Raw genomic sequence first — 23,768 nt, forward strand, 5'->3', positions numbered from 1 at the left:
TCAATCATGACTCTTTGTAAGACGGGGCCCTGGTTTATTCCTGTTGTTCATAATTGTTAAATTCCATAGGATACGCTGCTTAATTGAATTCTCACTGCACCAAATTTGAAAGACGAGGAATTGAAATAATGGCACATTGCATAGATTATTCTCATATCAAACTTAAGCTGATGAGCAAGTATAAAATAGGCCTACATTCCCCCATTAATTTCTTGTTCCATGCCCCTTTAAAAGAATGCTTGAAGATTCAACTTCTTACATTTTCTTTGTCAGCGCAGCGCCCTCTTGGAGGAGACTTGTTATGAACGTGACGTAGGCGAAAGATGGCCGACCTTGTCTTAGGTAGTATGTGTAGCTGAACGCTTCGGTGTATGCGTAGCGCTCTATCAGGATAGGGTCCGAAAAATATGGCATCTCGCTTGTAGTGTCTGAAAAGAAAATGTAACAGTATTCGCAAAAAGAATGATATATGAATTTGTTTCACATTCTACGAATCTTGCTAAAGGATGAGTCGACAGTTAATCACGTTCATGTGATATAGATTAGTTTTCCCATCATACACGCTCGCAGTGGTGTTTAGCAATGTATTTATTGGCATTACTTTAAAAATCATTCATACATCAATTTAAAATACGAATATACAAAATCCAAAAGAATTAAAGACATAGTGAACAGGTTCACAAAGTAAGATCAAAGAATAATTTCAAATAGTAAAAAAATCATATTAGGCCATGGGACGACCCGACAAAATACAACTGATTTAGGTAAATCTAGATAATGCCGCTGACCATGTGAATGAAACTAAACAAAAAACCTGCTCGTCCCATGGCCCAAATAGAGAAAAATACGGGATAAAATTAAAGAGAGAGAAAGGGAAGATGTGCTAAAAGAGAAGGGTACATTTAAACAACTTTGAAAGACTTCTACTTCAAAATATACATCAAGTTACATGTATACACAAAGACTGAGAGAAAGGGATAACAAATACAGCAAAGTATTTCCCTAAAAATGAATGTTTACCTTCTGGGTTGATGACCTTATTGGTGCTTTGCCAGAGGAAGAGCTTCCTGGGGTCAAATGGGCAATTTCCCTGAAAAGATATTGTGCAATCGTTTGTTTCATTCCCTCGCAAGTAGATCATTCAACAGCGAAACTATAATCCTTTAGTTAATATAATCATTTTAGTGTCTGATATAACAAATACATCAATTTGAAATTGTGTTTGGAAATTTGAACTAGTGATGAACCAAATGCACAACATCTAAAAGTAGATTTTTGCTACAACATGCATTTTCAACAGACCCCAGCCGGCATAGGGCACAGTCTCCATCAGAATAAATCAAACTGTAAAAAAGTTTGATTATGCTTTGATATTTTGTTGGTTTCTTTTGCACTCATACGATATATTTCTCATAACATCACAATTTCAGGTACAAGGATCCTAGATTAAACATACAGAAACATATTCCAAACGAAAATGAACTTTGGGTAAATTAATCTAACTTTCACAACTTGAAGGGGAAGGTTTGTCATAAGCTGATTGCTTGTAAAATAAAAACAAATTATTTTTGATACATTTATCAAACAGAATGGGATGTACATATACAGTTGTTCTCATAATTTAGTGAACCCCACCACAAAATGCACTACTTCATGTCGAGTATTGAATGTAGACAACGCCACCACAATGTTTGGTGAGCCCTGAGAAAGAAACTTTACTGAATGTAATATTTTATCACCTGACTTCACAATCAAATATCTAAAACGTGGTAGAACTTGAACACTTTAAATATGTTTATATTCTGGCAGGGTTCACTACTTTTTGAGCAGCACATTCATGTTTGATTTACCTGTAGGAGCTGATAAACTGTGATATCTTGAGGTTTGATACCATCGATGCTCGAGGGTGGGAAGACAGCAGAGAGCAGCTTTGGATAAGGACGTAATGCCTGCTGTAGTTTATCACCATCAAGCTTCCATAGTCTCTCTTCATCATTGCTTGCAGGGCTAAGAGCCTGGAAAAGTATAGAGTAATTAGAAAGCTATCAAATAAAGGGAAAACATCCATCCTCGAAAATGGGGACTCCGCCAAGAAGCTTTTTTTTTTCAAATTACTCCATTCATTTATTCATATCAAAATGAAGATTAACATTGTTTCCAATTAAAAATACTTTTTAATCATCAAAATTGTTTGATTTCATTTTCATCAGAACAAAATAAAATAGTTGTATATAATGACAATGGCATTTGCAAGTGAAACTTACACAAACAATACAAATTGAGGTAGGTACAATATATGATACATCTTCCATAAGTGAAACAAAGTATAAAAGCAAATTATCATAAACATTATAAAGATCTGTGAAATTTGAAGGATCCACTAAAAAAGCAAAAGCTTGTTGAACTCCTCAATGATCCTGATGAAGAGTTTCAAGTGACATGTTGTATTTTTATCAAATGTGCTTGCCTCAAGCTTTCCTTTTCTTTAAATTCTGTTCATACCATGCTCACTCATGTCTAAGTGTTTTGCATGCCTTTTTTTCAAGTGGCTGAAGAAATTGGTGCAGAGCGGGGATGCGGACTCCCTTTCACATTAAGACAATCACAAACAATTAAATCATTCAAGAAGTCCCTAAAACTTTTTTGATTCAGGGCAACTGCCTTCATTTTATATGTTTGTTATTGTTTATTTTTTTTATGTGAAATTGAAATTGTGAGTGCTTTGGGCCATTTGGGAAAAGCGTGTTATAAATATTGTGTATTGTTATACATACGTATATAATAAAACAAAAATACATATACCATGTGTTTATTTTTAAAGTATAAGTGGGAATTACTCATCCGTGTTTGGGCTGGCAATATTGATATTTTTTTTCTCTGAGATACACCCCTAAGAGAAAAGAATATTATTTGCCAGTCCAAGGCTAGATGAATCATACCACACTATAATACTCAAAGCCTGGTATATTTGTACAATATGTCTTGTGCTAGGTTGGAAATAAATTTGAAAACTTGAAATTGTCTCTCTTAATTTTCATCATTTCTCCTTTACTTCTCTTTTCACTCACCTCTGGAATGGATCCCGGTGCATAGAGTAGCGTTGCTATGGCGATGACGGGGTATCCAGACTCCAGGAGCCCCGATATGGTTGGCTGGGTGACTTTTATCAACAGTCTTGCATTGGAGAGACTAGCTTGAAAAACCAATGATGGATCTGTAAAAAAAGTGTAAATTGGTGACATATCTACAGCATCAATGTTTATAAATTTAAATATACATACATGTACAAGGAGTAGATACATGAATAAAGGTGTTACAATAAGGAAAAAAAGCAAACTGCCAAGAATAGATTGTAAACTAATTGAATTAAAAGTCCTAGAAATACAGCAATATCTTTTTAAGTTATAGACATATTTAGTAAATTATGCATATAGGAGAAAAGTGAAAATTATTTGATAAAAGCAGACTCAGAAAACATTTGGTAACTTCAGGGGAGAATCATCATCATCATCATCATCATCATCAGCATCATCATCATCATCATCACCACCACCATCACCATTACCACCACCACCACCACCATCTCAACCGTGATCATCTCCATGATTCTAACCTGTTGCCTGTCGACCAATCCATCTGAAATGTAGCATGATTTCAAGCCAGGGACATTGGGCTAGGGGTAGCTGAAGACTCATCACTTCATTTTCTGAAAGGCATAAACTACAGATATAAAATGAGAAAACAAGATACCAGGTATCTGTTACATGTACATGTAGTTATATAAAAAAAATAACAATATACAGTATTTCTGAAGCATCGGATCAACTTGGATATTAAGTTCAATAATTTGGGAGCCGCATATGTGAATGCTCTATCACCAAGGGTAGGTTTTGTCCTTCTAGAAAGATATTTCAAGAGTATGTTATCTTTCAAACTACAGAGGCTGTAAGATGCATGAGCTGATGACTTAACAATTGTAAAAGATCCGGCGCTGTGTGCCCAAACCCCCGTTCACCATAAAACTTTGTCTTAACAACAGGTACATTAGTCCTTATGAAGTGATCTAAGATTTCGAAGAGGTACATATTTTACAAGTAACTCAGTTAAATAAGATGGAGCCATTTGATGATAACAAAGAAATGAGAGTACATGTAGTAAGATCTTGAATTTAATATGTGACCTGACCGGCAACCTATGCAAGGATCTTAATACAGATGATACAGATTCATGTCTTTTTGTTCTGGTAACAATCCTAGCAACCGAGTTTTGAATGATCTGACATTTATGGAGTTGAAATTATTTCATCATGTTCATCATGCTCATCTCCTGAATGTAGACTGGTGCCTTACCGTGAAGAGTTTTGTACAGCATCAACAATGTGTTAAAGAGGAGTCTCTGCTTCACAGGCAACCATTGCAACTCAAGTATTTATTCTTACTTTCTTATAATGATCTTCTCTAAGTTGAACATTCATCAAACCAATCCAAACCAAACCAAAGTCAAACTAATTTTTTGAGAAAAGGTTATCAAAAATGTGTGTCATAACCTCTTTTGATTCAAAGTTTTCCAAATTTGAGGGGATTTCTCTGGTCCCAAAGGATTTGATTTTGGCAGAATTCCTTAATCAATTAATTATCATGTATGCACGTACCTGTAGAAATCTAAGAAGGCATACAACAGCCCTGGCAAGTTCTTCTTGATACAAGTATCCAGGAACCACTGCTTGTATGATGGCAGCACGGACGCCGTTTTCGACCTTTGACCCAGCGGGTGCGGATGCTGGAACAGCTGCTGTGTACTGCTCAGACGTCGGGTTAAAAGGTCAAAGGTTGCCAGTTCAGAAGAGCTGAAGATACCGTGCCTATTGTTTTATTTCAAATGGAATGGAAACGGACACAATGATTAGATCATTTTCCTTGAAGAGAAGTTAAGGTTTCAAATGTGACAGAAGATGTTGCCAGCCAGACAATGAACTGTAACTTCAGTCATCTTTCACCGCTTCTAAAATAATTGAATCAAGCAAAAATTGCTAACTAACCTCGCCAATTCATCCAGGATTTTCTCGCTAAGATCGGGCAAACAGGATCCCATACTGTGAACCACTCGGGGGATTAGCTGGAGATCTTGTAACCATGGGTTTACTGCTTCCGTAGATGGAGGTAACAGATCAGGATTAAGAGATAAGTTGGATCTAATCCAGAGCTTAAGCTGATCCCAGTGGTGGTGTGACGTCAGGTAGGACCAAGCCGAATCTGCACTCAGATCGTAGTTAATGGAGGGATCTGAAAGACAGAATTTGTATTCTGATATAAATAGAATCAGGGAATGTTCGATGAAGACTGAAGTCTGACTACAGCAAACAACTATTACACAAGGCCTAGTGCACATTACTTTTCCACAGAATAAAATAATTAGTGAGTAGATCACCATTGATATTTCGTTACAAAATGACTCCAACATTCACCTCACAATCCACGGTGTGAATCCAACAATGCAACTAGAGAATGGACTTTTCAATCTCATCCAATAATAGTGTTTGAAACTCAAAACTAAAGCACTTAGAATCAAATTACTAAATGAAACCAAGAGTCTACTCTCACTCATTTCCCTGTACACCTAAGACATACAATGTACTTTATTATGACTACGGTAATTCATATTATTCTTCTACCCACTTGACATAAGCATGTCATCTAAATGCCAAGGTAATAATTTGTTTTCTTTCTTTTTACAAATACCATGTAAATTACTTTTGAAATCTTGTCATCACAACTACAGCATAGCTTATTTCTGCTTTCATATTCATTCTATCATAATAAGAACATTGATTGATTTATACTCTGCCTTACATTAGCGACACCCAAATTATTCTTAATTAATAGAACAATATACAGTTTCAAATCACCTTTCCTCCTGACTTCGCACTTTTTCTGGTTGATATTGTATTTAGTAGTTTCTGGTTGCTTTAACTTTGTATTTTTTTCTTGACATCCTCAAATTTTCACCACCTATGTTCTCTTTTCAGCGACAGTTAAAAATACAGTAACTTTTTTTTGTAATTCAATTTTGTCTTTATTTTATTTTCGTAAATTTATTTGATTGTATTTTCATATATATTATATCAATCTGTGTGGAATGCCTGTACACTATTTTAATTGATAAACTGTTTGCAAATATTTTACATATTGATATTTTTTTATCTCGGGGTCCTCAAGGCCAACAGTTTGTATAACTGATGAGGCTTACACTGATTAAACTTATAAGAAAATAAAATGATAAAACATGAATTGATTTTCAAACATTTTTTTCATATTTTTGGAAAAAGTAGAAAGAAACATTGCCATAACACAAGGCAAAGTTTCACATCACCTTGTCAAATATTCTGTTGAATTTCAACATAATATTGTATTTTTCACATACATGTATTTATATATCAAAATGCACACTTCATTCATGTTTTTCGTTATTTGCATGTTTATACTTCTTGTTTGTACAATTTGTACGAATGATCAATAAAGAGGTGAATGGAAAAAATCTAAATTAAAATTTCTGATATATTGTTTAGATTTTGGTTATTGTATTGAAACAAAAAATTTATTATTTTTTCACTTTATACTTATGTGTACTTTTAGCGCATAGGGACATGCAATCTGCTATGTGAGACGCACTATAAAAGAACAAATTATTGTTACTATTATTATTCTTTATATTGTTATTATTATTATCATTACCTTTATTTCTTGTATTATCATCATTATTATTGTTATCATTATTATTATGAGAAAAGTACCTTTATTCTTTGAAGCAAGCAGTCTCTCAAGGAGGATGCGATCCCTCGTCTCCTGATTCCAGCTTCTCACCCACTCAAGAACAACATGACCGTAGTTGAAGTTCTCACAGTTTGCCGGTTCACCAGACACCGAGATGTCCCCTCTTACGATGATGTCATCAAGATATTGCTTGGCGTCCGTATCAATGGGAGGGAGTAACTCATGTCTCTGCTTCTCATCCACATACCTAAAAAAATTAATAATAATAAATAATAAAACAGTTCTTTCATAGCGCATTATACCTTTCAAAGGTCTTAATCTGCATTAGGAAAATGAAGGAAGAAAAGATAAGAAAAAGCTGCTGGTAATGCCATGATGATATTCAGTTAAATCAATATGTTTTCAATGCAGATTTTAATTGCCCAATTGTATCTACTTGCCTTAAATCGTGTGGGATATTTTTCCAGAGTTTCGACGCTGTGTGTGCAAACCCCCTTAACCATGAAACTTTGTCCTAACAACAGTCAACAGGTAAATTATAAGTCCTTATGAAGTGATCTAAGATTTCAAACAGGTTCAAATAAGTAACTCAGATAGATAAGATGGAGCCATTTGACAAAAACATTTAAATGAGAGTACCAAGATCTTGAACTTAATATGTAACCTGACCGGCAGCCAATGCAACGATCTTAATACAGATGATACAGATTCATGTCTGTTTGTTCTGGTAACAATCCTAGCAACCAAATTTTGAATGACCTGATGTGTATGGAGTTAAAATGATTTCATCATGTTCATCATGCTCATTTTATAACCAATCCCTAACACAGTGCAATTCGGTTTCATAACTTTACTCAGTTAGCAATTCTGCTCTCTCTTTCTCATCTACATACCTAGGCCGTCTTACAAAGAGTTACGATTGATCCAATTAATCGTAACTCTATGGAAATCCATCAGTGTCACAACTATTTCTACAGGAAATTTGCACAATGTCGTTTGTAAACACAGAGAAGCACAGTGAATTTTCAAGAAAACATTGAATGCATGAATATACATCATAGTTAGAAAATATTTTGAACAAACATGAATAATACATGTTGATGTTCCTGGCCATCCATAGTTGCGATTGATCGGATCAATCATAACCCTTTGGAAGATGGTGCCCTGAAGTGATTCATCAGGCTTATTATACAACTGCCCCCCCCCCGCAAAATAAAACTCTTTTAAGTGACTTTGTTCAGTTAGCAGCTTTTCTTTTTGCTTCTTGTGTCATCTACTTGCCCTAAAATATTGAATTGATCTTGTCATGCTTGCTTTATAACCAATCCCTAAAAGAGTGCAATTCAGTTTGTAACTTTGTTCAGATAAAGAACTCTCCTCATGATCTACGTACCACAAATGATTGAATTGATCCATCAGATTTATTCTACAACTGGCCCCAAAAAGAATGCACTTTGGTTTAGTAACTTTGTTTTAATATTGCCTGATAATATAGAATTGATTTTATCATGCTTGTATTATAACCGATCCCTAAAGGAGTGCAATTACTCTTCTCTCTAATAAATTCTTATCTACATGCCCCAAATTATGGATTTCTTCATGTTTATTCATTTTTTTTAAGCTGGTCCCTAAAACAATGCAATTCAGCTAGCCTGTATTTTAAAGGTATTTTACTAGTAAATTATTCTAAAATTTAGTTTAATCTAAACTAAAGTTGAGGTTTAACTATGAATAGCCAATTGTGATGGATATCTCTATAACAGTAGAAGTTCAATTTGTCAACTCGTTTGACACTTGCATCATTCATAAGAGACAGGTAGTAAATGGTTCTCTTTATCGTTGAAACACCAGGAAAAAGCCAAATAAAGATAGGAAACAAAAAATGTAAATGCAATTTTGAATTTTTTTGGCTTCCCAAAAAACAAAAGTTAGACCATGGTCTAAATTAAAGGGGAAGTTCATCCTGAAGAAAAATTTGTGAAAATAGCAGAAAAAAAATATTGGTGAAGGTTTGAGGAAAAACCATTAAAGGTTAAGTCATTAGAATCATAAGTTTGGGATTTGTGATTTTATCACAAACGAGCAGCTGCCCCATGTATGTTATGCGATATAAAACGCATAAATTTCAATTTTTCAATAGTACGTGATGACTTATCTATTTATTTGTTTTAGAAGTGTGTGTGAAATGATTTGTCTATTGACATACTGAAGGTATGTAAGTAAAAATCATTTTCAATTTTCTGAGAAAATGAAACTTCATTGTTTTTCTTTACCACACAATATGTAGGAAAGCTGCTTGCGTATGATGTCACAAATCAAATAATTAAAATTCTCATAACCTTTTCATTCTTTGATGGATTTTTCTCAAACCTTGGCAATATTCTTTATCATTTTTTTAATGCATTTTTTACAATAAACTTTTGGTCAGGGTGAACTTCCCCTTTAAACCGTACTTTAGAATAGAGCTTTTTATAGGCTTGGCAGTTCTGCAACAGCCTATATATGACACTGGACGCCTACCTCTGGCTCTTTTCTGAAGCTAGGGCCTTGGCTTTTTCAAATGACTGACAGGTGTAGAGATGCTCAAGCTGATGAACAAAAAGGACCATTTCTGATTCCTCGTTGGTCAGATCTTGAGACTGGGATAGCTTGGAAATCTGTGGGTTTGATCAAAATATGAAGCACCTGAAACTCTCATTTGGGTTGGGACTTAATTTTTAAACCATCCTCCTCATCATTATCATGACTAGTATTATCATAATCACCATCACCACCATCATCATCATCATCATCATCATCATCGTCGTCATCGTCGTCATCACCATCATCATCATCATCAACACCATCTGCACCATCACCATCATCAACAGCATCAATGTCATCTTCATCATCATCATCATATTACCATTATAACCATCATCATAATCATCACCATAATCGCCATCATCATCATCACCATCACCATCATCATATTACCATTATAATCATCACCATCATTGTCTTCGTCATCATCATATTACCATTATAACTATCACCATCATCACCATCATCATCATATTACTATTATAACTACATGTATCATAATCATCATCATCATCACCATCATCATCATCATCACTAACCGCATCATTGTCATCTTCATCATCATCAGCATCATCACATTACCCTCATCACTACAATCATCATTTTTTATTATCAGAATTAACATCATTATCATCATCCTCATTTGCATTAATACATACCAAGAAGTCCCTTAGCCCTGTATTTGCAGTGTACAGACATATTTTCTTGATTTCTTCTGTGACATTGAATCCCTGCAAATAAACAAAAATGAAATCTGATAGAGATATAAAAGTAATCACCATTCTAAAGGAAGATGAAATCTTGCAAGGGTCTAACTTTTATTGAAGAGTTTTTGTTATACTGTGCATTGTGTAATGATGTTCACTATGATAAATAACCAGCTTGGAATATAGTATACAAATATACCAGGTTTTTTGAGTAAATATAGCGGGAGTTATTCGTTATTTGTAAATTTCTTCCTGAAGGAAAACACGCCATGACTGAGATTTGAACCCACGTCCCTCTGATTGAAAGATGAGAATCGTATCTACTAGACCACGATGCCCCCACAATGAATGAATACAACCATTTCACTAAACAGTGCTATACCATATCATCATTCTGGGTGGTAATGATTCTTATGTTATCCTGTGACCTACCAAGTTTTGAAGCATTGTGTACGCAGTCTCCGTTTCTGCATTTAGAAGCGAAGCATAGACCTGGGCAAGACCGATATCGACCAAGAGAGGGAGCCCTTTGGAATCCAGTGACGAGAGAGCTTGTTGTGTCTGTGTCTGTTCAAGCTGTAGATTGTACTGATGCTTCCTCAGGTACGTCTGGGCCAAGGGGATCTGACGTTTCAAGATGGCTGCACGGATGATCTCCTGTTTTAAAGGTCAAAGGTCAAATGTGACTCCAAGGCCCCATCTTATCAAGAGTTGCGATTGATCCGATCAACCACTATGGTAAACGTCAACATCTGAACTGCATGTTTGTTCAAAATATTTGTTAGGTATGCTGTACATTCATACATTCATTGTTTCCTTGAAAGTTTAGTATGCTCTTCTTTGTCTACAAAGGACATTGTACAAGTTTTCCGTAGAAAAAAAAATGACATTGATGGATTTTCATACAGTCGAGGTTGATCGGATCAATCGTAACTCTTTGTAAGACAGGGCCCTGGTACTCCTTTAACACTAAACACCGGGGGGGGGGGGGGGGGGAGGGGGGCAGTCAAATACATGGATGTACACACGCATGACCAAAGACCAAGTTTAAAGTGGTGTTTTTTCAGTTTTGTACGCGGGCTGTGCGTGCACTTGTTAAGGGTATCAAAAACACTGATTTTCAAAAATAAGCGAAATTCTTTTAAAAATCCTGTTGGTTATAGAATGCCATCAATAACGAAGGGTGATAACGTACCTGTGGAGACATGGATTTCCATTCGTGCATTGTGGCTACCGTAGACTTGTCTGTACCTGTGTAGAATGCACTGGTGGAAGGCAGCACACCTGCATGCATATCAATCACAAAGGGATAGAATCAGAGTCATGCTTTACGTTACACAAAAAAAGAAAGACTACATGGGTGTTTCATAAAAAAAATCAAGAGCATCAAGGATATTTTTTTTTAATGCAAAGTTTTTACAATCCTAGGTATAAAGGAGAACTAAACTCCAAAGATTCCACAGTAAAGGTTATAGACTCCCTGTGTTGCTAACTAGTCTGTTCCTTAATATGTCATTCCTAAATCCAGAAAACTTGCCCGCTTCAATTCTTTCTAATCTCTTGCCCCCCTTCTTTGGAACAAACTCCCACCATCTCTCCGGAAATCTCCTCTCTCGACCTCTTCAAAAACTTCTTAAAATACACCTGTATAAACTGTAAACCTTAACTTGATCTTATGCCATTATCAGCGCTGTGCATCCTGAGGAAAAAGCGCTATATAAATCTAATTATTATTATTATTTTCATTTATTTCATATACCTTTTGATAAAACAAAAAAAATCTGTAACTAAATATGGTAAATATGATTTATCACTTGTTCTGCATCAACAAATGAGAAGATTTGTACGCAGTCCATAATCCCATTGTTCCTTAGCAACATCTTTGTGATAATATAGTTTGTAAAGGCTAAAGCATGTTATCAATTTAACGGGTACGAATTACGAGACTATATGATTAAAATGTTGCATTCTGGGTAAAGAACCAGGGACCTAAATGTACAATATTGAATCAGATATTAAACTAGAGTCAAGACTGAATTTCAATATATCTGCTGTCTACATTGGCTCTTATGTTACTTCAACAGCACTACATATTTTGGCGACAAGGATTTTGGATTTCGGATCTAGTAAACTGACTTTAAAATGTCAATTCCACCACTTTCAGGCTTTTTGCCTTCACCCAGCCCTCCAGCAACTCCATGGAACTTGTGGAAACAACAATTTGAGAACTATATGTTAGCGACAGGTAGCAAGGAATTTCACCCAGAAAGAAAGTAGGCGCTGTTGCTGCACTGTTTGGGGTCGGAAGGCAAGAGAGTGTTTTATTCTCTACACTCCTCCGCAGAGTCGTCAACTTCAACTGGCTCGCAAACCTCGATGTATGTTACATCAACAACACTACAGACTCCTGGGAGCCATAACACAAAGCTTAGCAACCATCGCAGAACATTCATTAATGATTGACTGCATTAAATACAATGTACAATCAATTGCGAACATCAAGCATGTGATTAATTGGTAACCTTTGTGTTACGGGCCCTAGATGACGCTATTCAAGATGGCTGTGAAATATTTCCTTACATTTTTTTATAACTGACTATAATGATTACTTTTTAATATATAAATACTCAATGAAATGTGTATTGATAAAAAATGCATTCATACTACCAAGAATTTTCTTTTTCTTCTATTATTCCCTAATGAGCTGAAAATATAAGTTCAGTATATTTATTACAAAATTGTTGCAAATGCATAGAAATACCTGTACAAGAACATTCAAGGCCTTTAATGTATTCAATCTAATGATAGAATTCAGAAATCATAGAGAAAAGTGAATCCAAGAAAAATGCAAGGGAGAAAAGAACAAAAAAATGAGAAGAAGTTTTTATATATTTTAAAGAATTAGGTAAAATGCAAGATGCGAATAAACTAAGATATTTTTAGTTGATTACGACTGAGAAAACTAGGAAATTCATTGCCAAAGAAATAAAGAGTATCTTTTACTCTAAATGAGTTTTCATGTAAATCTAGTCCAGGGGCCCGTAACACAAAACTAAGCAATGATAGTAGAACATTTTTCTCTGATTGATTCGATTGACTACAATGTACAATCCATCGTGAAAATCAAGCGTACGATTAATCGCTAACCTTTGTGTTACGGGCCCCTGTATTTCTATGATCAAAGTTTGGAGGCGATAAATAAAGAAGGAAAATATATCAAGTGATGGAAAGTCATTACGGAATATCATTACTCAATTTTGGTTGAAATAATCCATTTATCAAAAGCAATCTGGCTTGTAGATTGAAAAAAAAGGTGATCATTATTATTTTTAATCTTTTGCTGGTTTGACATACAAACAGATCCAGAGGAAAGTTAAAAACTGTGAGATAAACAGAATATTCTTAGATTTGCACATTCAACAGTGGGCTACTATGTGAATACATCATAATAGTCTGTGATAAACAGAGCATGGGCAAGCATTTACAATCATCTTCAAGGATGTGATTTAGGGGAAATCCATGGCATTGTCACAAGCAATTGATATGTCAGGCAACATCATTTGAGCTTGGGCATGCAATGTGTCTAGTGTTGCCTTACATCACCAACTCTGTATTCTGTGAACGCAAAGGATATTTTGACATACTGACATAGCAGTTTAATAGCTGTGAAGGGGGGGGGGGGGGAAAGGTCCCTAATTTGTTGACTGTGAGAGGGGGGGAGGTGGGAAGGAAAAAAGTTCCCTGATATGCTGTGTCTCTTGAGATTCCTAGTCCCTATGATGGATTACCTGAATCTATTTCATCCTTGTCTGGGAACATCCAGGATGGTGTTCCCTTCAAATGACCTCTTAGCTTGACTGTGTAACCGATCAACTTCTTGACGATATCCTCAAGGTCATGGTTAGTTCCTTCAAAGCCCTCCGTCATGACCACCAGGGATGCTGCCATGGGCGCTGTCTGAGGCCGGTTACTTTGCAGAGCAGACTGGACCGATGGTGAAGGCGATGGTGTGCCAGCTACAGAAGATGATGAAGTTTCCAGATTGCCTTTCATGGATGATGTCACCTTGGAGGACGTAGAGGATGTACCGAGATGTTCCAGGGAGTCGGTGGCATTGTGGATAAGCTTGTTGAGATGATTCAAGGCAAGATTCAGGACCTGGAGAGCATACTGCTTGGATTGCATTTCTTTGATATTGTCAGCGATGGCTCGGCAGAGGAGATCCATCGCAGACCAAAGCTGCGTTGCATCATTTGAGGAGGAAAGATCACTGTGGGGTGAGGGTGCCACGCTGACTGGAGCAGTGTGCTGTTTCAATCGGAACACTGAAACATTGAGGGAGACAAATAACAATATTTTACTTCCAGTATATTTCAGTATACTTCCAGTACTACCAATGAGTTGGTAGTGCTCAAAAGTTAGTGAACCCCCAACCACAAAAAGCACTCCTTCATGCTGAGTTTTGAATGTAGACAACAACACTACAATGTTTGGAGAGCCCAGAGAAACAAACTTTATTGTACTGTATATAATAATAGTTTATTATCTGACCTCACAATTAAATATATAAAAGATGGCAGAACTTGAACACTTTAAATATGTTTATTTTCCGGTGGAGCTCACTAAATTTTGAGCACCACTGTACATTTTAAGATGTTGATAACTATCTGCAGTATCCCTATGCGAGGGGGCAAAAACAGCTGCAATCTGAGTACTAAGACATTTAATAGGTAGGAGGGGGCAATCATATTTTACATTCAGCAGAAATTATGATACTCCCCGATATAGTTGCTGACCATATAGTGAAAAGTGAATCATAACATAAATCATAGATTTACCTACCAAAAAAAAGGGGGTATTTAGGATTAGACATCATCCATCTATTGAGATTTGTGACCAGCCAGCCCAGAACCAACAACAGGTCAGCAAAAATGAAGTTTTAGAATTTTATTGAGTTTGAAAATTACATATAACTTGTCAAATTTGTTAAAAAATAACCCACATGAGTACTTGATTGGAATGCCAAAGAATCTAAGTCAGAGCTTCAAAAAATAAGGAGAAAACAATGAATAAATTCAGGGTTTACTCAAGCATGAGATATGCACACTGCAATCTCATTGAAACTTTCAAACAGTCTGCAAAAACTTGGGTAAAAAAAAGACTTGTTTTCTATTCAACTGTACAATCAGAAATTTTGACAGTATAAAGAATAATTACTCTTTCAGAAAAGATATTTTATTTTTTCGAAGACCAAATTACTGTTTTGGCTACTTACAAAAAACCTTACATTATAAAATTAAATTTTCTGTAAGGATGACTTACTGTTCTCTCTACTTTTGAGGAAGAATGCGATTGTATCCAACTGTCGATGTTTGAGTCCGATCTCCAGTGCATGGATAGGAATGGAACAATGGTCCCAGTTATTGAGATGGCAAAGGGCTTCAGTCACCGCAGCTGACTTGTATACCATCATCTAATTAAACAAAAAAGAGTTAATATATGATAAGGTATTTAGGGTGACCTAATTAAAGATCTCAAATCAATTATCTAATTTGGATAGTATGCTTATCTTTCAATTTTCTTTCTCTCACAGTATGCGTGGTTATTTTCCTGGATTTTAATAGAAACAAATGTTTTGAGTACTTTATAATAATATGTATTATTGTCTTTATCACTTTCAAGCACAAACTTATCAGAAAGAAAGGTGATTACTTCTAAGAACCTACACACAATTTGGGTGTGAAGGAGTAGAATAAATGTGATGCATTATGTCAAAAGCGGACAGAACTAGGTTTTTCTAATATTTTTTTCACTGATTTTGATGCAGCGTTTCTCAAGCTTTAAAATTGAAATTTAGCAAAAGCATTTGGACAGTGTATTTGCAGAGATAATAGTCTTTAAATGTCACAGGTCTGAGCGTTTAAGAAAATTATATCTACAAGAATAACGTTTCATAAGTGTGAACTGCCTGAGAAAAAAGGCTCACAGAAAAGCTACTTTTCTGACACTTTCCCCTTATCTTTTTTTTTTTAAACAGAGTATACTTCAAGCATTAAACATTCCCCCCCCAAATTCTTTTCTTTTAGCATTTACATATACATGTATATTAATAAATTTTCTCAATTTCTTGTTAAGCGAGTTCTGCCTGATTTGGACATGACGCATCACAAATATCCCTTCTGAGGTTGTTAACATTTACGTTAACATTAAAGAGGTTTACTGTTCACCATGTGGTTAGTCCTGAAAAGGACTGTTTGGTGGATGAAAGTAGTAAGTATCTTTGGTGATATAAGGTGAAGTACTTCAAAGGACATATAACAAGATGACAAGTAAGGACTTGGAGCTGAAGAGTGGGTGAGTCGAGAAGTCTTAGTAGGTGTCTCAACTTTCCGGGAAGGTTGATTCTCCGTCATCAGTGCTGTCTGTTTTCAGAACTAACCACACGGAGAACCATAACTCCCTAAACGTTTTCTATACTCCCATGCAAACTTTAAAAGATCTTCTAAAAATTTACCTTGTTAACGACCGATTCCTGTTCTAGGTTGACAGAGAGAAGTCTGACCTCTGACCGCGTTAATAACACATGTGGATGAGTGGCATCATCTGAGACAGACAACAAAGTCGGTTCCTCAAAACTAAATACAAACACAGAAATAAAAAAATTAGTACATTCAATAACACTGATAGCAAATCAGTGTGTCCCGCAAAAGAGGAAACCCATTTTTAGAGATATGAATCAAAATAACAATATAAGGTGGTTTCAAGTTAAGCACTAATAGCATGAGTGCAATCTCCTCTTTGATGAGACCAAATACCAGCAAATCTGTCGTGCATGGCAGGTTAAAATCAATAAAAACTGGCTTGTACAACCATATTGGGATATTATGATGTCTGGACGGGCCATTGCGTAACCCAATCTTTAAAAAGGCACCTTAAAATCCTGAAAAATTGGGTCCAGTTTACCTGCCATTTTGTGAAAATTGTCAGTCAAATATAAATACAAATGTTCGGGTCCAATTTATTTGATTTTTGAAAATTATGAGTCAAATATACAAAAGGTCATGTAAACTGGACTCAAACTTGAATGGTCCGGTTACAGGATTGCCCGACCAAACGTGAGAACCGGATGTGAAGGCACAAGCGAAAATAATGTGTTTAAATAGGCATCCACACATAAACAAGACAACACAAAGAATGCTTCTGAGTTAACCAATTAGGATGCATGGCAGTTGCAACCTAAACAAATCTTGACTATTTTTTGCCCAACTTGATATTGACATTAAATTTTTTAACACTTCTTGCTCATCTTGCTTATATCATATTATGTATCAAAATTGAAGAAAAACGGAACCTCATTATGATATTATGAATCATTTAATCATGCAAGAAAAAATAAATGAACATCTAAGTTTCCTTTTTTTCTTGGATGCACTGTATAAAGAGATTAGTCCAGAAGGTACCATATCTTTATTCATCAGAGAAAATGTTGCATGTTTACCATATTCTTTACATATAAAGTTGATGGAAAAGTAATATTTGAAACTGCAAATTTAAATGATTGTTCTCCACTGTCTATTAATATTTCAAAAATAATTTGCTTTGTTTTCACTGATATATACATGTACCTATTAAACTGAATACTATTCACCTGTCAAATATTGTTGCATTGTCCGAGAAATTTAAGAAACAGAGGCCACCGTATCTGTCAGTGCTTTCAGCTTGAAGAGCACCACAGTACCAAACAATGGCTGACGAATTGCTGGCGTATACCGCCCTCACCGGTAGCCCTTTGCACAACTTGGGACAGCGTACAGCAGTGGACACAAGTGAATCCGTCTTTGTTTCAACCCTTGAACTCCTGTCCTGTTGTGTCACTGTGGATCCTGGTGGCCTTTGAAGCTTCCTACGAAACCCTGAGGCACGATTCCTCCTGGCTGAACTAGTCTGCTCTGTACAAACACTTCTAGGATTTCCTACAGAGAGGTGTCCATCAGCTATTAGATACCACCTTTGCCAAGTTTTGATATCATCACCGGAAGAATTGGCGACTGCCCCTTTGGTGTGGTCGCCACCCGTTGTTAGCCTGAGTTTAAGATCATCCAAGTAGTTCCACCAGCTTCTGTTCGTTGGTCTGCCTTTCTCGTTGACAGGAGTCGCACCTCGGGTAAAGTCAAGCTCATCCTCATCCTTGTCGACCTTCAACGATTTCTTCTTTTGAACAATCTCTTGCTTTCTCCAGGATGAAAGCACATGCTTTGGATTGTGGCAGAAGTACTCCGCAAGATTGATCCTGTAAAGACCGTATTTCACATTACTGTAGGTCACAATGATGTTCTGCAGATCAGGACTGATGTCAAAGTCAACTGGCTTTCCCGTTTCTTGCGATTCTAACACTCCTGCGTTTGTAAAGATGCTGTGAATAAAATCCTTGTGGTTCACATGGGCAACAAGCTTCTCCTGATGAACAGAGAAGATAGCTGGATTGTTGGTCAAGTTAAGATAAGAAAATACTAGAGGTATAGTATTGTGTTCATCCTGTCAGATTACGTCACCAAACTAAAAAATAATTCAATTGGTAAGTCTAAGGGATTTCATTTTTCAAATGTATTGAAATGCATTGATACAAAAATCTAGAATTTACAATTTTAACAATGTACTGTACTTGCTGTTCCACTGAGAGGATATTTCAATATTGAATGTTTTAATCTTGACATAAAATCCTAAAACTTTTAAAGAGACTATGATTAGAAAAATACACAACACAGAATTTTGAGGGGATTTTCTCTGAACTTTGCTGATTATATTTGTTTTTTAGTGCTTACATGGACAAGTCTCAAGACTTTGAATCACAAGGTTTTGGGTTCAAATCACACCACAGCACTAGTGTCCTTTGACAAGGTGCTTAGCACAGGGTTCCCAGCTTTTCAAGAGAACAAAATTCCCTGATATTTCCAAAAATTCCCTGATAATTATTTAAACCCATTCCCAGTTTCTCATGTTTTCTAAGTTGTTGCAGTGAATACATGTATTTTCAGTATAAAAAATAATATAAAACTAATTAGTACCACACATAACAAGTCATTCAATGGATGATGTTTTGATATGCAACAAAATATAACAGAGTCTGACTGACTACCGTGCTTTCGACTTTTGGGCTGATCAAATTCCCTGATTTTTCCTCGACTGGAAAAAAGTAAAATAATTTTCCATGATTTTCCTGATGGGCTGGGAACCCTGTTAGCATTATTTACATTTGCCATTCTCGATCCAGGTGTAGAAAATGGGTACCCAGTGGTAGAAAACAATTACTTGATTGCTTGAGTGTCTGACAAGGGTAGCCATGCTAAAGCTGTGGCAATAGTATACAGCGCTTAGAAACATGGTTTCACGCACTATATAAATGTTGCATATTAATTATCATTATCATTATTATCATCATTATTATTTCTATTATTACTATTATCATAATTATTCTTATTATAATTATTATTATATCATCACCATTCAGTTATTCCATGAAAATGCTACACTCTACATGTATAACCAGATGTGACAGCCGCCTTAGCTCAGCATAATCAGAGCCTTCCGGCACCACCAATCACCAGTAAACATTACGTCTCAGCAAAGGATACATATATTCCCTGATGTGTGTAGAGTGAACAAGAAGCCATTTTGTAGTCTGGCATTTACAATATCATCTTCTTTGATTCCTGTTTGTTGCCATGACAACAACCAGCTTTCTTCAGACGAGAGGTCATTTCCTGTCTGTAGGAGTTGGCAGAAGCGTTTCCCAATCAGGAGAGATACTGAGGGATATTCAGCCGATAAGATTTTGACCTTTGGTAGATTTCCTGTTTCATTGATGCCTACCAACAATAAAAAAATAAACAATTATATCAGAGCGGCAATAAATATTATACTAGCGAAATGCTTTTTAAAAAATAGATTAGTATTTAAAACAAACATTCTTTTAAAAATTGCTTCTCTAAAATAACCATGCTAGGTCTCTTGATTTACAATCAATACTAAGCAAACACCTGTATAGAAAGACTATGTATTAAGACCACATCTTTAAGGACGTTCCACAGTTATGTTTGTGCGCATTATGATCTGCGCATAGTTTACACTCTGCGCGCTGACGTCACAATGGATGAACAGGTGATTAATTTGCTGCGGGTATGAGCTGATTTTTCTCATCTTCTGCACTTTAACTGCAGATCCGATGCGTTATTTCATGAAGCTAAAAAATTGAATTATTCCATGGACCATTCAAAAAAAAATTATCTACAATTTCAAAATACTTTACTCTGCAGTGCTGTCAAGAATCACGAATATTACCCCGAGTTTGAATAAATGTTAGAGTGGTTTTGATTTTTTCTTCACATAGATACAAAGCATTCGGCGCATTTTTGGTGTTTTAAAAAGCACATTTGCTCTAATAAAATTGCTGATAGTTTAAAAACAAGCACATGAACTCTTATTTTTTAATGTTTGTACCTCTTAGGTATACCTTCCTCTACAACTCTGCAAATTTTGGTGTAAATGACATGGATTTTGAATAAAGTGCAGCATTTATTGTACGTTTGTAGTTTGTTACTGAAATTTTACATTTTTAAGATTGGGATTTTGTTATCTTTTACGCCATTTTTAAGAACTGACAGTGCTGTTAAAATTAAAATTGCAAACAAATATCACTATAAATAGATTCTTCATTCTAACGATACAATTATTAACTCTCTTGCTAAATTTTGATGACTTTTTCATGTATTTTGACTGAGTAATATAGGTTTAAACTCATTGTAGTAATCTTGGGCGGTCTAAAAATGTCAAATTATTTTGAATGCGCAATTCTTAAGAACACCAATTTGGGTGAACTTTGAAGCTCTATAGCAAAAAATCAAGCACATGGACCTATGTTAATTTTTGCATATTTCGAATATTAAGGTTCTAAAGTATGTATGTGCAAAGTTTGATGAAAATGACATGGATTTCACTTTAACTGGGGAACGTCCTTAAATTTCCTTCACACAGTATTCGCTAAAAATAAACTTGTCCATTAAGATTGTCTAGTTAAGACCACTTTTCCTGTCTCCATAGGACAGTCTTTATACACTGGTCGAACTGTATACCAACGACTGAAAATGTACCTTTATCTGTACCTAAGGGTAATGCCCTTTCCATCAATATTTCAATTGTTTTTTTACTTGATAACTTTTAAGGGTTGAATGGCGATAATCTTTACAGACCTTTTTTTAATCTACCATTTTTTTGGCAAGGAATTTTTTTAATATTTCAATAAAAGACAAGTTTATACCTATCATCTGCTTGAGCTTTTCTGCTGAGTAAACCCATAAGACCTCCGCTTGTGATGCTGATTGTGTAAGAGAAGATGAGGCTGATGAAGAGGAAGACAGCAGACGAACTCCAGTGAGAGAACCATTGTTGGAAAGAACTAGAAACAAATCTCTATCGTCATTGACATTGCTATTGGATGTCCATCTGTAAAGTCTGTAAAATGAAACAGAGAACAAACCAATGATTTCCAACTGATCCAATAACAAAAAAAATTTGAGCCACGGAGAGAAACACCAGACTTATCTTTTAATGAAAAATGTTGTATCAAACAATGAAAATCAAGACTTAATTTTGGGATATAGCTTCCCTGTAGAGAATGAAACAAGTGGAGCACCTCTAACAGTCTCGCCTGCATTATGCGATTAATACAGCAGCAAAAAAGGCCATATTCAAAAACTTCAATTTTATCACTGGGTCACTTTAATTTTACTAGCCTACAATAGTATACATGTCCAATACCTTGCAAATCAAATATGATTTAGGCCTACTCTAGAATAGATCTACCTTTACCTCGAGCGAAGTTCGTGCAGGCTCCACTCCACTTCACTACCACTACACTACGCTCCACCTACCCGAACTTCGAGATCGTGAACTCGATCTGATATCCTGAGTGACAAAGGTGGGATTTTATGGGGAGAAAATATAAAATTCATGCAACATAACGATTTTTAAAAACAATTAAAACTAATATTCTTACTTTACACAAAGTTTCACTTCTTTTCAATTCTTCTATCAGTCTCAAAATTGGTAATTTAGAGCCAACATAAAGTTCCTCATACATAAATAATTCGCTGCCATATCGCAGGCGATATGCGCGAGGTACCGGGTCCGGTCCGAGCTCGGACCCTCGCGCGCGCATGCGATGTTTTGAAATCGGCAGCGAATTATTTATACGTGTGAGGAACTTCATGTTGGCTCTAAATCACCAATTTTGAGACTGATAGAAGTATGGAAAAGAAGTGAAACTTTGTGTAAAGTAAGATTAGAATATTAGTATTAATTGTTTTTAAAGATCGTGATGTTGCATGAATTTTATATTTTCCCCCCATAAAATCCCACCTTTGTCACTCGGAATATCAGATAGAGTTCACGGTCTCGAAGTTCGGGTAGGTGGAGCGTGGTGTAGCGGTAGTGAAGTGGAGCCTGCACAAACTTCGCTCGAGGTACCCTACTTTAAGCTCATGTCTAATCCGAATTACTGTATCATGGAATTACAGATTTTTACATGGGACAGTACTTCGACATGTCAATTGCATGTCGCTGAGCCCTACCCCTAGCCTAACGGCAGCCTGCCGGGGGCCGATTGCACGAAAGGGTCTTTGCAAGGACCGTCTTTCGTGTCGCCAATTTTTTATGATGCGCCATTTGAAACGCATTTCGAATAAATTATCTGCAAACATATTTTATCCGTCCTTTAAAATAAACAAAATATTCGTTTATACTCATTTATAGACCGATGTGATATCTTACAAAATTGTATAAAATTTTATTTAAAAGCAAGCTTACGAATTGTATTTGTTTATCGTTAATTTCAGAAACACCCCACTTATAGCGCATCATAAAAGATGGGCGACACGAAAGACGGTCCTTGGAAAGACCCTTTCGTGCAATCGGCCCCAGCCCTCTTCGAAGGTCGATCCAGTCAGGATGTATCATTTCAAGATTTGTCAAAATTTATCATGTTTATGCTGACACAGTTTTGAACGAGTGGGTCTACACACATACCTTTTCGCGTCCGGAACGGTACTTCTATTTATGAAGAATACTTCATTCTGGTTATGACTATCGCCATTTTCTCTTCCACATATCAAGATTGATCCAAACCTAACAGAAAAATAGCAATTATTGATGGCATTTATGTTCAACTCCGATTTAATCTTCCGAACAGCTACCGAATGCCGGTTCTCAGAAACCTCCATCGTGAAATGTCAGGTGACCCGCCCCCGTGACTAGGCCGCGGCCGACCGGCCTCGGCCTATCACAGGACTTTTTGTCTGTTCCAAGAATGGACAAAAACATAGAGAAATATCTCTGTGGTAAAAACTTCAACTTATTATGTTGAATTGGTTGGATTGGTTGGTTGGGGTTGGTTGGTTTATTTATTTATTTTTCCTTTTTTTTTTTTTGGGGGGGGGGGGGGGTAAATAGGAAAATGGGAGCTCGACCATATGCCAATTTTCTTTTACTCTTTTTTTGAAACCATCATTAGCCTCGAATAGGCGAATATTCTTACCCGCTTATCAAAAAGAGTAAAATAGGGTGAATCGTTTTTGTAAATTTTGATTGTTTCATCAACGTACGTCTTCATGAACAGCTAACCAGAGTTTTACTCTTAATAGAGTGCAATCGGGGG

At 35.9% G+C, this 23,768-nt stretch overlaps 1 protein-coding gene across 1 annotated transcript in view; it reads right to left on the reverse strand.

The window, feature by feature from the left end:
• LOC129262431 (spatacsin-like) overlaps window positions 1-23,360 on the reverse strand; it is a 54,273-nt gene extending 30,913 nt beyond the window's left edge. The window contains exons 1-19 of the mRNA XM_064099818.1: window positions 23,141-23,360; window positions 21,375-21,568; window positions 19,693-19,926; window positions 17,709-18,537; window positions 16,575-16,695; window positions 15,383-15,533; window positions 13,849-14,385; window positions 11,256-11,344; window positions 10,493-10,717; window positions 10,013-10,084; window positions 9,291-9,427; window positions 6,791-7,017; window positions 5,039-5,282; window positions 4,652-4,861; window positions 3,614-3,720; window positions 3,069-3,214; window positions 1,851-2,015; window positions 1,021-1,090; window positions 260-428 (exon numbers count right to left, since the gene is read on the reverse strand). Of these exons, the coding sequence (XP_063955888.1) occupies window positions 260-428; window positions 1,021-1,090; window positions 1,851-2,015; window positions 3,069-3,214; window positions 3,614-3,720; window positions 4,652-4,861; window positions 5,039-5,282; window positions 6,791-7,017; window positions 9,291-9,427; window positions 10,013-10,084; window positions 10,493-10,717; window positions 11,256-11,344; window positions 13,849-14,385; window positions 15,383-15,533; window positions 16,575-16,695; window positions 17,709-18,537; window positions 19,693-19,926; window positions 21,375-21,568; window positions 23,141-23,334 (4,121 nt within the window). The 5' untranslated portion in view covers window positions 23,335-23,360. The remainder of the gene's footprint in view (window positions 1-259; window positions 429-1,020; window positions 1,091-1,850; window positions 2,016-3,068; window positions 3,215-3,613; window positions 3,721-4,651; window positions 4,862-5,038; window positions 5,283-6,790; window positions 7,018-9,290; window positions 9,428-10,012; window positions 10,085-10,492; window positions 10,718-11,255; window positions 11,345-13,848; window positions 14,386-15,382; window positions 15,534-16,574; window positions 16,696-17,708; window positions 18,538-19,692; window positions 19,927-21,374; window positions 21,569-23,140) is intronic.
• Between the last annotated feature and the right edge of the window lie 408 nt (window positions 23,361-23,768).

The sequence above is a fragment of the Lytechinus pictus genome, chromosome 5, assembly GCF_037042905.1.
Source record: "Lytechinus pictus isolate F3 Inbred chromosome 5, Lp3.0, whole genome shotgun sequence".
NCBI lineage: Eukaryota > Metazoa > Echinodermata > Echinoidea > Temnopleuroida > Toxopneustidae > Lytechinus > Lytechinus pictus.